This window comes from Urtica dioica, chromosome 9 (assembly GCF_054948205.1).
Source record: "Urtica dioica subsp. dioica isolate 48M chromosome 9, U.dioica_male_clone48M_v1_H2, whole genome shotgun sequence".
NCBI classification, from domain to species: Eukaryota; Viridiplantae; Streptophyta; class Magnoliopsida; order Rosales; family Urticaceae; genus Urtica; species Urtica dioica.
The window spans coordinates 29,017,390-29,032,442 of record NC_142764.1 but is presented as its reverse complement, the minus strand read 5'-3'; the positions used below and the strand labels follow the sequence as shown (position 1 = coordinate 29,032,442).

General features: G+C 32.9%; 1 protein-coding gene and 1 long non-coding RNA gene across 4 annotated transcripts; one reads left to right on the top strand and one right to left on the bottom strand.

The window, feature by feature from the left end:
- Positions 1 to 3,068: 3,068 nt before the first annotated feature.
- LOC149386612 (palmitoyl-acyl carrier protein thioesterase, chloroplastic-like) lies at positions 3,069 to 6,069 on the bottom strand. The gene is made up of 7 exons (XM_089626538.1): positions 5,895 to 6,069; positions 5,627 to 5,796; positions 5,406 to 5,539; positions 4,094 to 4,207; positions 3,548 to 3,719; positions 3,393 to 3,461; positions 3,069 to 3,281 (listed from the first exon to the last, which is right to left on the bottom strand). The coding sequence occupies exons 1-7, from the start codon at positions 6,067 to 6,069 to the stop codon at positions 3,069 to 3,071; spliced, it is 1,047 nt and encodes a 348-aa protein (XP_089482664.1).
- Positions 6,070 to 7,511: 1,442 nt separating this feature from the next.
- On the top strand, positions 7,512 to 11,041 carry LOC149386611 (uncharacterized). 3 transcript variants are annotated; one of them, XR_016301487.1, is made up of 7 exons: positions 7,512 to 7,873; positions 8,053 to 8,426; positions 8,585 to 8,757; positions 9,246 to 9,856; positions 9,959 to 10,106; positions 10,354 to 10,474; positions 10,558 to 11,041. It is a non-coding gene; the product is annotated as an uncharacterized LOC149386611 (long non-coding RNA). The 3 variants fall into 3 exon arrangements; XR_016301485.1 differs by having other exon boundaries at positions 8,053 to 8,757; XR_016301486.1 differs by lacking the exons at positions 7,512 to 7,873; positions 8,053 to 8,426; positions 8,585 to 8,757; positions 9,246 to 9,856 and having other exon boundaries at positions 9,894 to 10,106.
- Positions 11,042 to 15,053: the final 4,012 nt, after the last annotated feature.

The following is a 15,053-nucleotide window of genomic DNA, read 5'->3' as shown; positions in this document are numbered from 1 at the left end:
ACACTTCCTCAATATTGGTCATTGTTCATTAAATTTCTCATTGTGAATTAATCCCTCATTAATTATACATAAAATAACATATGAATAAAATGTAGATAGATATGGTTATGGTATGTTTTTGAGAACTAATATGAGTAAAATGTGGGGTAACACTACGACAATAAGGGGTTTTAGACACAAAAAAACATTGTGTCTAAAACCCAAACGTCGCATCTATATATTTTACAACAAATGCGATTTTAGACGCGACATGGATCGCGTTTGAAGTCAGTGTCTAAAAGAAATAGACGCGACAGTCGCGTCTATATCTAAAAATGAGAACACAAAAGAATAATCTTCTCATTTGGCAGGAGTAGAAACAAACGTGAGAAGTCGTACCTTGCTAGTTCAAATTTTAGCGACATACACTCTAAAATGAGTCGTTGTTGCTATCATTTTTAAAGGACGTGACTTGTGTAGTGTATTATATACAATATCTACATATATTGAGGCAAAATATGTGAAGTGTCTAGGACATATACGTGACTTGTGTAACACCTGCTTCTTGGTTGAAAAAATCTCTAAGAGGAAGGCGACGGTGGTCCAATGACAGTGAGGAGAAAGGCATGATAAGAAATGAAGGATGAGAGACGAAGGAGAGTACGTGAATAAGAAAATCAATATGTGTATTAGAAACTAAAGGGCCGAGAAACAAAAAAAAAAGAGGAAGATGTAGACGATATAGTCGCATTTATGTGAAACCAAATTAAAAGAGGAGCAAATCCCACCGTGTAATAAAATTTTCGATTTTGTTTAAACAAACGCAACTAATCGCATCATAATCCAAAAAAGTCGCGCCAGTTTCTTTTCGTGCCTAAAATTCCATTTTGTATAATTCAATATTCAAAGCAAGCTCTAAAAATAGGGGAGTGCATAAATAAAGAGAAAAAAAACAGTGATAGTGTTTTAAAGTATAACATGTAAAAAATAATGCTTGTTTCAAATTATTTAAAAAATAGTGTTTTTCTTTAACTATTAACAAATATTTGATAGTATTTTACTGATAAATAAATTATAAACAATATAGAAGTTAAATAGAGTCGAAATAGTATACATATACCTTTTTTTAAATATGTTTACATAAAGAAAGATTATTATCTACAACTTGAAAAATAATTTTTTTTGCGATAAAAACTTTAAACAAGTTTTAAAAACGCATTATCACTTGTAATTTTCACACACACACAAAAGCTCAGGAATGGAGACCTGAGAACAATTGAAACCAAACATGGAAACCCACTCCAAGTAATTTATAAAGTTGCTGGTTTATATAATTTTATTATCTATTAGGTTTATATATTTGGTATAAATGGTTTATTATTGTTTGTCAATAAATGTTATTTTTCATTTGTATATTTAATCATATTACGGGGCTATTTATTTTGATCAATGTGGACCTTTCATGAATCCTTCCCAAACATCCAGCTGGTGGTGGCAGCTATTTAGCTCAATGATGAAGCGGGTGAAATTCGGAAAATGATGGTGTCGACCGATAAAGAAGTGAGGATTTTGGATCGGTGCCTCGTACCAAAAGAAATTTATTGAATTGACACTTTTTAATATATAGATCCGATCACAAACTTAGATCATATGGGGATCACATAGTATACCATGAGTCACGAACTATAATTTGAAATATACGATCAACCAACATGAGTCAAATTTAAAAAAGAGTAAGAAAGAAATAGTTTCATCTTTTTATTTTTATTTCTTGAACCGAGAGATTCATAAATCGAGATTCACGCATATTGATACAAATGGTTCAATGGAGCAAAAATTCATGCGATTATTTCATTTCTGAACAGAAGAGCCATTTTCAGTGGTTGATCGGCGGGAGCCTAAAATGACCCACATATTATTGTGTCATGTGGTTGCTTGATAATTTTAGTTGATTTTGATTAATCACTTAAAATTAACTGAAATCGGATATAAATCATAAACTTATATTTTAACAAAGGAACTAAATGCCGGAGAAATTCCCGGAATTTCGGCTGGAAATTCCATTTCCATGGGTCAACGCCGAGCGAAAGAGAAATATGTCGTTTTCATGTGTGATGTCGCTGGAATTTCCAAGAAACGACATTTCGTTTCTGTCGTTTAATTCCGGTTGATATCGTTCCATTTTGTGTATAAAACCATCTTCATTTCCAGGAAATTCGAGGAAATTCGAAGGAAAAGAAAGAAAAAAAAAGACTCGCGGCTGTGGAGGAGAGAACGTGGGTGTCGGAGGAATTCGACGGCGATCGGCGAGTTTCCACCATTTTCGTCACGCTCAAGGTATAAATCAACAATATGTCGACGAATTTTCTCCGATTTGAAGGAATTTCCAAGTCGTTTTGGAAACCCTAGATTCTGAAACTTGCACCTTCAATTTCTTGAGTAATTTGATTTTTTTTCATATAATCCTCTTCATGAAAGTTGTTTGTAATGTGACGATCTATCATATATATTTTTTCCAGATTTTTTGGTGAAATTCCGGCGAGTTTTATCCAACCGGGACGTCCATCGGGATTCTATTGATACATTTTTTTTAATATTGTAACTATATGGTTGTGAAACATATTTATTTCATGAACAAATGGAACATTTATGCTAGATATGTATGATTTGAAGTGTTTTAAATTTGAACTACATTTAAAAATATATATATATATATGTGTTTGTTTCGCCACATTATTTCTGTTCGGTTTTCCGTCGGCACGTCGGTTTTCCATGGAAATCGGCATTTGAAAACGGCATTTTACTTGTCCATTTCCACAATTTTTCCGTTGGAAATTTCATCGGCATGACGACTTTCCGTAAATCAGGAGGCTCGAAACGGCAACGAAAACGACATTTTTTTCCTTGATTTTAACCAACCAAAATTTTGATATTTTGTTTATCACTTATAGCCCATCTGCTCAAAACTAATATCGTGTCCCTGTCCATTAAATTTGAATGAGCTGTCATAATTTCAAATGTCTATTACAAAACATCCCTCACTAATATATAATGTCGTTTGACAAAGCAAATTACATGGTCGGCACATTTTAACTTCTTGGGGTCCACATAGTTCTACCTCTAAGGATTTCGGACCCATTTTGGAGACGAATCGTATGGTCTAGCTCAGCCACGTCACAACCCTCTTGAGACGTGGCAAAGGCAGATAAAGAGTCCAAACAACTCTTTTTTCCACACTCCTTTCTGAACTCTAATCTGATTCCACACAGCATATGAGTCTCAACCACCCATTCAGGAACACCCTATATATATATATGATCATTAAAGTTAATTACATATCTCAGTATATATAGTCATCGGTGATCACACAACAATCCCATAAATAATAACATGTATAGTATATATTCACGTACCTCGAGAACCCAGTCGACGTATTTGATATGGCTCACATGTTGGTTCACGTCCACATCGGTCCACTGAGGCTGTTTTTATATTTAAAAAATATTCATTATGATCACATCATGTATGTATATATGAATATTGTACATGTATATGTACACATACGTACCGACAAGCCTGTTCGGACATAATCTGCAGACCCAGAATCCAAGTCCCTGAGTTTTGTTCCATCCTCGTCGATTATTGGATTACAGTACTTGAACACTGTTTTCACTTCCTCCCTGGTTTCTTCAGCGAAGTTCGATAGTCTTCTAGTCTTCTTATTCATCATCAAATAGACACTGTTTATCCAAAAAAAAAGGAAAAAAAAAATATCAATTCATGTAACCTTCAATTACGCACATGCCATGCATGGTCGAGGCCAGACACTACATTTGGGTGAGATAAGCGTTAAAATAAATATTAAGAAACAAAAACCATATGTAATATTAAGGAAAGAGAGTTGAAAAATAATGTTTATAATAGATAAAGTAAATAAAAAAATGAATACTATTAGAATAAAATAAATATATAAAATTCAAGGGTTAAGTATTTATCATATTATACGAAAATAAAAGATATAAAGGTTAAAAATGTAAATAAAAAATTAAAAAAAAAACAATTAGGGACTCATGAAGCCAAAAATTAAAATAAATTATTATTGTTATTATTTCACCTGGTGGCTCGAAGTAAGATTTTTCCGGTGGTGTGATGACGAAGAAGCCAATCGCGGCGCATGCCTTTCTTTCCCCATTCGCATGTCCACGTGTCAATTTCAACCACATCGCCCCTATATATATATATATATATATATATATATATATATATATATATATATATATACTAGTTTTAGCATCGCGCTACGCGCGAATGATTTTAGCATATTATAAATGATAATAGCAAGTAAAATTTGTAGATATTAATTTATGTTATCAAGATTCGTAAACAATGGGCACAAAAGAAATCGACAATTAAGAAAAAACCCTTAAAAATCATGAACGAATAATAAAATGTAAAAAATTTATTTTGTACATTGATTAGACTTTTTTTTTTTTTTTAGTAGTACATTGATTAGACTTTCATGAGTAAATAAGACTTGCGTTCGCTTTTCAATGAAATATGGAGACACATATAAGGTGAAGGAAAATAAATATCAAAGAGAAAAAGAAATATAATTTAATAAAGAAAATATAAAACTAACATACAGTCAAAATAATGTATGTTATTGATATAGTATAATATAGTATCACACTACTACAAATTAGCATATTGGGTGCGGAAGGGTATTAGGTGCGACATGTCGCACCTAATAGTAGTCGCACCTAAGCCCATATTAGGTGCGACATGTCGCACCGGATACTCATCCGGATGACTAAAAATTTCGCTAATGTTTAGTGTTATTCGGTGCGACATTGTCGCACCTAATATGAATATGTCGCACCTAATACCTTTAGGTGCGACAACTGTCGCACCCAATGAGTTTTAAAATTAAATTTGTCAGCGAATCCCGCCGAATTTTTTTTGGATCTGGGATTTCATATTGGGTGCGACAATGTCGCACCCAATAGCACCCAATATGATTATTAGGTGCGACAATGTCGCACCCAATAGGTTTAGGGTTTTAAAACCCTGCATTAATTATGATTATAAAATACATAAAAAAAATTATACAAAATATATTGATGAGAGATGGAGAAAAAAAACAATATAAATAAAAAATTACAAAATAGAAAAAAACTTAAAAAAAAAACGGAAAGGCAAATGCAAAGGAAAAAAAAAAAAAAAACCGCCACGTGTCGCCGCTTGACGACGCCACGTGACCAGGATGAAAGGGGGAGTGGAGTTCCTCTTTATTATCTATGTTATATATATATATATATATATATATATATATATATATATATATATATATTTGACGATATCGTCATAAAATTAAAATAAAAAATTAGCTATATTTATCATTAAGTACCGAAATAGGTTATACGTACCAAGAAGGATAATTATCCACCAGAATGTTCATCTTGTAGACCACCCAAATGAGATCTTTTTTGGTCATCTCGGGCGTTGACCCGAAGCCTTCCTTCAATATCCCCGCGCTCTTGAAATGATTCAGTGCTGATTCCTTTTAGTAATTATATAATGTCACATTTAAAGGTTCCACAATATTATAGTTTAGAAAAAGTAGAATAAAAAATGGTATTGTATTTACCTGTAAAAGGTTGACCAATGACCCAATAGACATCTTGCAATCTGGTCCTAACTCATATGATCTAATCGAGAAAGTTTGCCGAAAAAGAAACCCATCTCGTAGCAATTTTCCATTGAAAACATCATGAGCAATGTTCCTTGTATCAAAATGTTGCAAAGTTTTCACTGTGTCTATTAAAAAAAATATGAATGTCACGAATAAAACGTAAGTGAACTTATTATAGAGAGAACTTTTTATATACATATACAAATATAGTAATAATGCGTACCTTTGTGATTTATCAAAGGCGTTGATGCATTAACTATAAGCTTATCAAACTTCGTCGCGTTTGGCTTGTTTTCAGAGCTACCAATTGTTAATAACCTGATAGTTTTGCTTGCCACTAATCTTTCTTTGAACAAAATGGAAGAGCTTGAAGTACCCAGATTTTGAAGGGTCTTCATGATATGGATTTGATTAATAATAGCTCTTCTCTTTCAGCTGATTATTATGATACGTCTCCTTATCTGAAAATTAATTTATAGAGGGTTCTTCATAAATACACCCGTACATGAGAAGTAGTGTATTATATATATATATATATATATATATTATATATATATACATGAATCCCAGCACAATGATCATGAGTTGTGTTGTTGATAAGGAATATTTAGGGCGAAGTGTGCGATATATATGGATATACGCGACTTTTAACCCAAGAAGTATGCAAATCTAGATAATGATAAAGAGCTCCGAAACAAAATTCTGTACGTTTATCTACAAAATTCACATGCAAAAGTTGACACATCGAAACATATATACGCCCAAGACATAACTCAATGTGATAAAAAGAAGTGACACACTAAAAAATGATAGAAAATAAAAATAATTTTGAACAAATAGCCATCGACTTGTGTCTCTTCAACCGTAACCAGTGACGGAGCCAGCTAAGGCCCAGGGGGGGCTTAAACCCCCCGTCAATTTTTTTTTTTTTTGCACTTTTTGCCCATTTTAAAAAAAAATTACATTTTTTTCCCTTGAAAATTTATACTTTTGGCCCAATTTTTATAAATTTTTTACAATCAAGCCCCCGCTGAAATTTTTTTTTCAAATTAGCCCCCCTTGATGGGCTTTTCTGGCTCCGTCACTGGACACACACCTTGGTATATGTCTTTGTATACTTGTAATGCTGTTAAATATATATATATATATATATATATATATATATATATATATATATATATATATATATATATATATATTAGGAAGCTTTCCCAAGTTTGGCAATTTCAACAAAGATATGTAAAATTTTAAGGATTTTTTTATGCAACAAAATACGCATGCATTTTTCAGTTAATGTGTTTCATTTCATTCGCTACAATAATTTTTATTTTCTTCTTCTTTCTTGATGTGTGTGTCTTATTCTTCAGTCAATTTATAAGCTAGAATCAGACATTATCTTTCCTTTATGATCACATGCTATATATCCCATTAAATATATGCATTTTAAGAAATAAATTAAAGTAAAATATACTCCTACGTGCTTATTAATATGTATCTTGTGTTTAATTATTATCACGTCAATAATTGACTATCATGATATCGAATAGCCCAACATGTGCGTTTTAATAATTTATAAAGAAAACAAATAATTTGGTGGCAGTTATGACTTATGAGCACTTTCATTTTCAAGATTAATAGTAATTGGTTGAGTTATGACTATATCCTCTTTTCTTTTCTTTTTTCCCCGAAAAATCCTACTATTTGCGGAGAGCGCAGAGATATGGAGTTTCAGATTTCTGGAAACGAGCTCAGGCCTTTGCCTCTCTGGCATAGTAATTTAGAACAGCAAAACAAACAAAATAAACATGATGTTGTTATATGTCCTAAAACTATATATCTATTAAAATATAATAAGCGTAAATGCAAAAACACTGTTCATAAGGGTTTATCCAATTAAAACATGCCACGTCAGCCAACTCCTTATGGTACTGTTCACAAGCCGAGATTTGAGCCACCTTTTCGCCCAAGCCGACATCCGAGTCACCTTTTCGTCCAGCTGATATATATGAGCCATATTTTCATTGATAAAACCGATTAATACTTTTCTTCGGTGCCTATTCATTTCCCTCTTTTCTCACTCACTCTCCAGTTTTACTAATTTCTCTCTTCGGCCATTTCTTCAAGCTCTCTTTTTTATGCTCTCCTGCAAAGCTCCGCACACTTCTACTTGATCTCTTATGTCCGCCCTCAAACACGATCCAGGTTTTCTCTCTCTCTCTCTCTCTCTCTAAACACGCCGATTCATTGTTTCTCAATCGATGCATCTTTTCACTTGAAAAAATAAAAACCGTTGTTGGGATATAAAGAAACTTAACAATTTGTTGCTTGACACATTTAATATCGACGGAAACTGAAGTGATTTTTGAATATTTAATTCTCAGGTTTCTCTTGATTGATCGTTCCTCGGCTGTGAAGACGGCGACGAAACCGACATCCAGGGAATCGGAGACGACGACGAGGAGGAAGAGGGGGTCTCGATCAGGATCATCGGCGCGTCGGAGCACGAAAGAGATAGCTCCGGAAACCGGACCGGAAAAGCCGGAACGAGTAACGGTGGCGCCGGGAACGGAGTCGCTGGAGACTCGGTGGCGGAACGAGGGAGTCTTCGTAACAGAGATAGGATACTCTGCTTCTTCTGTCGTTGGAATTGTGCGAAAGTAGCCTCTACGCCAGAAAATCCGGAGACATAAACGAACCCTAAAATGTTTCGTCTGACAAAGGCCCTATTCCTTCCTTGCTCCTCCCCTGTGAAAGCGTTTGTTACTGAACACGAATTTTGTATTCTACATGAACATTTTTTTTTTTTTATAGAAATGGGGGATTTTGAAATTGTGTGTTTGATTTTGGGGTTCTGTTGCTCTCTGTTTGGATCCGAAATTGAAATTATAATTTGAGTCTTTTCACGTGTGCTAGGTTTGAAATTGCTACAGCGTTGCATACTTCCAGGTTCTCTAGCAGGTTGTGCAGAACAACGGTGTATTATTACTACAGCTTTGCATACTTGCAGGTTCTCTAGCTTTGGAGGCGACAAGAACTGAGGAAATAATTTTTTCACATCTACCTTCAAATATGATACCCACTCTTTTGTAAGTCTGCTTGTTTGTTATTTTTAATTTGGCTTATGTCGAATATCATGCTTATGTAATCACTGTATGGTTTACTTTTTTTTTTTTTGAATTTCTTTTAATTGCCCTATTCTGCAAAGTTTTTTCACTGTTTGTTGAAATGCCTCTGTCAAGGGTTTTTTTTTTTTTCCTTTTTCTTTGGTCAAAATTACCAATCCTTCGTGTTCCAATTTATCACCCTAAACTTCCAAGACGACATTTAAACCCTAATCCTCAATTTGGCTCATGAGAATACGTTGCTTTTTTTTATATATATAATTCAACGAAATGGTGCACTGCATATATATTTTTCTTAGCCTTTGGTCGATTTGCATTAGTATTTAGTCAGTTAGAGCAGAATACTCTGTATTCTGAAATCAATGATTATCGCATGTTGTAGTTAGTGGATGAAATTACAATGTGTTCTCTCTTTTTTTTATTATTAATTAGCTTAATTTGTAATTATGCAGGACCATTTAGTTTTGAAGAAGGAAAGCCAAAAGGGAGTCTGCTAAATTGCATCTTAATCCACATTTTTTCCCAGGTTTCAAGTATCATATATTTGGATACTCCTGTTGGCATTGGCTATTCTTACTCAAGACGCCGAACCAAACAATCCTTGATTAAGAGAAGCCACATGCAAGCCTTGGTCCCACCACGAGACGTCAGCTCACAGGCTCCCAATCTCTCTCTCATTTTCTAATTTTGATTTCATGTTGTAATTTTCCTCTTTTCTTTTAGATTGTAGGATCTTGGGGTTTGTACAAACACCTAAAGTATTTTGGTTGTGAATTCGTGCGCGGCCTTGCCTTTGTCCAAAATCAATTAGGAAGTTATGAATTCGTCCTTATTCTGATTGGCCATTGTTCTATGGTTTGTTCGTTAGACTTGTACACGCTTTTGTATCAGACCATATAAAATTGAGGATTGTTTCTTCTGTTGAATTTATAGTTTGGGTTCTTAAAGAAAACATATTCAATCTATTTGATTCTTTGGGCTTTACTCTTTTAAAATGTTTATCATCAGGTGGAGGACAATGTTTGGTATCCCAGCTATGCCTCTATTTTGTTGGCTCTTTCAGGTTTTCGTATTTAATTAAGCTCTCGACACAATTCGTTCTGAATATGATTGATTTGTTTGCTTTAATATCATAATGACAAATATATGTCCACTTTTCTTTCAGCAAGAGAAGATTCCTCAAGCCGAAAAGGCCATCAAAATATTGTATGGAAAAGAATATGAGGTCATCGCTTATTTATCATCTGCAGGCCAAGGCTCCACTGATCCCGATGCGCACTGGTTTGATCTGTTTAGTACCCGCTTATGGAAAGGTATATTGATCTCATGTCTAGCTAGGGATATTATTTCGTGTGGGCTACTTTTTGGAAAAGCTTCGTATCATGGTCGGGTGGTTCTTGGTTATGTCCAGTCTTCTAACCGAACTAAACAGGACCAAATAAATGAAAGAAAAAAAAACAGATTGAAAGTGTTCTGGTTACATTGATGGAATACTTTGTAGGTTACGCATTCAGTTCATTTTGAAACAACATCTCTCACATGCGTGTATGTACTTTGTAGGGTACGCATTCAGTTCATTTTGACGGATGGCTCAGAGAAGTTCGAAGCTGCGTGCTTTGGTTACACTGCTGAAAATATCTTTTCATACAAGGCTTCACAGATATCCAAAATTTTGGAGCAGGTTAATCAATAAATGGAAATGTGTATTGCTTATCTAAATTATTTTGAATAATTTACAAAACTAATTCACATTTGCTAAAACAGGCTACGCAAAAAGATTCTTTGAAACCAATATTCAGGGCCAAAGAAGCTATCACAAAAGCGTTCTATGTTCAAGACACTAGAATTCTAAATTCAAGAGGAATGTAACACCAATTCACCGTTAGCCAAGTTTACAATCTCTCCGAGCTTAATTGTATCGACCAAGAATTGGAGAACGAAGATGATGATCTCTCCCCTGCAACATCCACCGCCAACAGAAAACCTAGGCTGTGATTGAACCATTTTTTTTATTTTATTTAAAAGAACATCATGCATTTTCTATGCTTTTCTTTTTTTTCTTCCGTACGTTATCGTTGCGTTTTGGGATTGCGTGTGTTGATTGAAAAACTATGGAAAATATTAGTTTTATTTATTTGTTTGTGAATACGATATTTGCTTTTATATTTCTTATTATCACAAAATTCAAATGGCTTCAGTATTAAGTGTATCATCCACGTAAGTATTCAGTTTAGAGATCTCACTTGAATTGGTTATTGTTGAACTATCTCTTGAATATTTTAATTATGTTCCTATTAGCTTCGGATCTGCTAATATGGTTATATACAATTTGTGGTTCCAGCTACCTTTTTTAAACCAAATGTTAACGTAGTTACAATGGATGGAGTAACTCTGTAACGTAGATAGCAAAAAATGGACACTGTGTGTTCACGAGCCTGCTACAAATTGTACGAGCTATGGCAGGTACTTGAGCCAATGATTTCTCGGGAAAATAAATCAGAGCACCCTGAATAAACAAATAAATTCCCTTTTAGTGAAATCAAATCGTAAGCTTATTGGGAATAGCCTAATATGATCATAGAAGCTAAGTAAGAGCACGAAGATAACCGATGAGAATTCAATCACGTTCGCTTCTCAGCAAATTCAATTGAAACTATAAATGAATCTTCTCTATTTTAAGCTCTTCTTAGGCTCAAAGCTTTATACTTTTATATCCGCTTTTCGATCCAAATTAAATGCTTGTAAATGGTTTGACAAAATCATTTAAAAATTAAGTGATTAGACGAAATCACACCCGAAGGGTGTCACGAAATCGGAAAAACGCTGAGACGAATACAACGAGGAGCAAGTGCTTAGTGAAGAAAGGGATCTTCGTCCGAACCTGTAAAAATTAGAAAAATATGGCCTGTTTGGCCAAATACCATTATCGATTATGAAAATGCTATGTTTTGCCACATATGGCTGGCTGCACTGGTATTTTATTTTTTTGCTTCCGGCTACAGCCATATGTGGCTATACGCTGTATTTTCTTAGTCATTAAGGATTTCGGACCAAAGATTCATATGTTTCAAATATTTGACAAGTAAAAAAGAAAAGATATCATACGAGTCTCCTGATAGTTCAAGAAAAGTGATTCTTGGAATGCAAGAACTAAGCTATTCAGGCTGATATCATACGAATCAAATCTCTCGGATATTATTAAATATTATCATAATTTATAAATAATGTATATTGCTGATTTTTTTTCTTTCATTGTTTTGGTTCTGCAAAAATAAAAGGGTGAGATTGTATTCGGGGTCACGGCGGATCAAAGAGAGGATTAGCAAAGCTCTTAGACTTGAAGTTCTCAAATTCAAGACTCTTAGAATTGAAGTCTTGATTTCTTCACTACCAATGTTGAGTAAATATTGTATCAAGCTAATTTGATATTCTTGTTAAAAATTCTCACAACTATGTTCATTGATAAATTTGTTTTGATATGGTAAATTAGGGGAAAAATCGGGACAACTATTTTAGCTAAAGCGACGAGTACGATTTGAGTTCGGATTCCAAATCGAAGCTCTCAGTTATTACTAAATGTTTTCGTGATTTTATAAAAAAAATGTATAATGCTGATCATTGTTTATTTTTTTCTCTTGTGTATTGGGTTGTGAACAAATTAAATGTGGGATTTCATTCGGGTCCTGAAATATCCTCGAACCTTTTGATTTCTTAAAATAAGTATTATTGTCCCTTTGCATGGTTATTTTTATTGTGGTTCTGATTTGTTATCCATATGAAGTAGAAATTTATTTACAGAAATTGAATTTTCAATTCATTGTCATTTAAATGTAAGTACTTACTTGTGATCAATGATTTTTTTTGTCCTTAATCTTTTGAATATCAATCGGGTGTGAGTAATTTATTTAAAAAGATCATTCTTTATTCTTCCAACTCATTTCACTATCATGCTTAGAATCTTAATAATAAATTCATTGAGTTTGCGAGTATATATGTTTCCTGCCATGACTTTTTATGCTACACTTTTTGTTTATGTGACTTGGCCATTCCTTGATACTTAGAACTAATAAGAGCCTTATTTGTTTATACTGCGAAAGAAATCTTACTTATTGGTCGAACATTAATCTTTTTCAAAGTCGCACTGCTCGACTGGACTAGATAGTACTTCTGATCGTGATGTTTATGTTGAGATTAATTTAACGAGCTCAACTATTTTTATATTTGTTAATTTATATTTTCGAAACATGTTAGGGAAAACATCCTCGAATACTAAAGCAAATTATATTTTGTGCATTATGGTTTTAGATTATGGGTAAATCATTGAAATATTATATATTTTTTTTCTTATGAACTTGAGCATTGAGAGATGTGACTGATTAGCATAAGAGATTCGATATGGATGAGAGCAACGAAGACATGGACGATGGACCCATGTGAGATCGTTCTCGGTGTCCATGATGACCATCACTTTCGGCTGCCCAATCGAACTGTCACGATATAATTCAGAATGTGGAGCTTGATATAAAAGAAGAGGAGGAAGAGAACAACATAATGGAGTTTGACATTGAGCTTGAAGGCAACAATGTTTGACCGTGATAGTATTTTCAAATTGTCCCGATTTTAGACTAAAAGGCTCAAGACAATGTAAAAAAAAGGAACAAATAAATAAGGTGAGCTATATGTATTACCCGATGATGCTCAATTTGTTTGTAGTTTAGAGGGTCGAAGATCAAAACCAACTTGAATAAAAATGTTGGGGTTAAGTGGAGTCTAATTGTACCAATAAACAATGATGTTGATTTTTTTTTTTAACTCTTTTTCTTCTTCTTTGAGAGTTAGAATCTCATTTTCATGGCTCAAGACTACAATCTTTTTCACCTATCTTTGTTTTGTTCTATTTTTATATCAAATCTTTATTTTGGTTGTAGTTAATTTATCTTTTGCATTTAGTGTGAGCTTGTGCAGTGTGTTTATTCGAAATTTAATTATAATTTTGTATAAGATATATATCCAGACATGATTATATATCCTTGTATAATCGATTAATTTTAAATTCTTTCTTTTCAAATATGACTATAATAACCACGTGCGTAGCACGTGTTACTATCTAGTATATATTATATTCACAATTTTATTTGGCTATGTTTTTTTATTTTTATTTTTATTTATTTTTTACTTACAGTAAAACTCTCCCCTTACTTATCATGTTGATTGAAAGAAAAAAAAAGAAAAAACAAAATAAACGCACATTGACGCATTCGTCTTATATGTATCAAGTCTGGTTGTTAAATTCTTCAAAAATCTGATCCTAATCTTTTATGTATTGGTCCCACCGTCCATAAGATTAAGACCCATACTTTATGTGATCATTGATTGAGTACTGCAATAATTATTTCGAGTCTAAAAAATGATAGAAAATAAAAATAATTTTGAACAAATAGCCATCGACTTGTGTCTCTTCAACCGTAACAATATTGAATATCAAAAGACCTTCTAAAAATAGAATTAATAAGCCGAAAAAATAAGGGATGTCACTAAAAAAAGTAAGTATATTAGTCAACCAATAAATGTGAAACGAAAATCAGATTAACATTAGAGAAACTAATATGTAATATCACACCGTACTATCTTCATCTTCGAAGAATATTTCCCGGTTTATTAGTTTATCCTTTTGTTCACCTAGATATGCTATTGTTCCTGGATTGTTCGTTTATAAACTGAAGTACGTTTTCATTTAAAAACAAAAAATTGCGCAGGTAATCTTTAGTAAACATGTTAATTATTACTAGTTAGTTTGATACTAAAAAAAATGGGCCTCAAATACAACCTCAAAGTATAAAAACTCTTAAAAATTAATTAACAATATAAAAATTTCAATTTAGTAAGCTAAAATAATGGGATTGGTTTAAAATTCCAATAAATAGATCTTCAGAATTTAAAAATCGTTAACTTTCAACAGGGGATAATACAAATGAAAAAAAAAAATCATTTTAAATAAACTGCCTCAAATGTTTCGGTTAGATGAGGCATTGTTCCCATTTTTCCTTGATATCAACGGTATATCGGGATATATCGTCGATATTTTAAACCTTGATTCTAACTTTATATACTAAATGTTATCATTTGATTCTAATTTTAAATTACCTTTTTTTTTTCTTTGTTAAAAGTAATTTGGTATCTATGTTTCCTAACTAAAAAAAATTAAGAAAAAAAATAATGATAACATGTTATCCATGTTGTTTCCCAAAAAAAAAAAATAT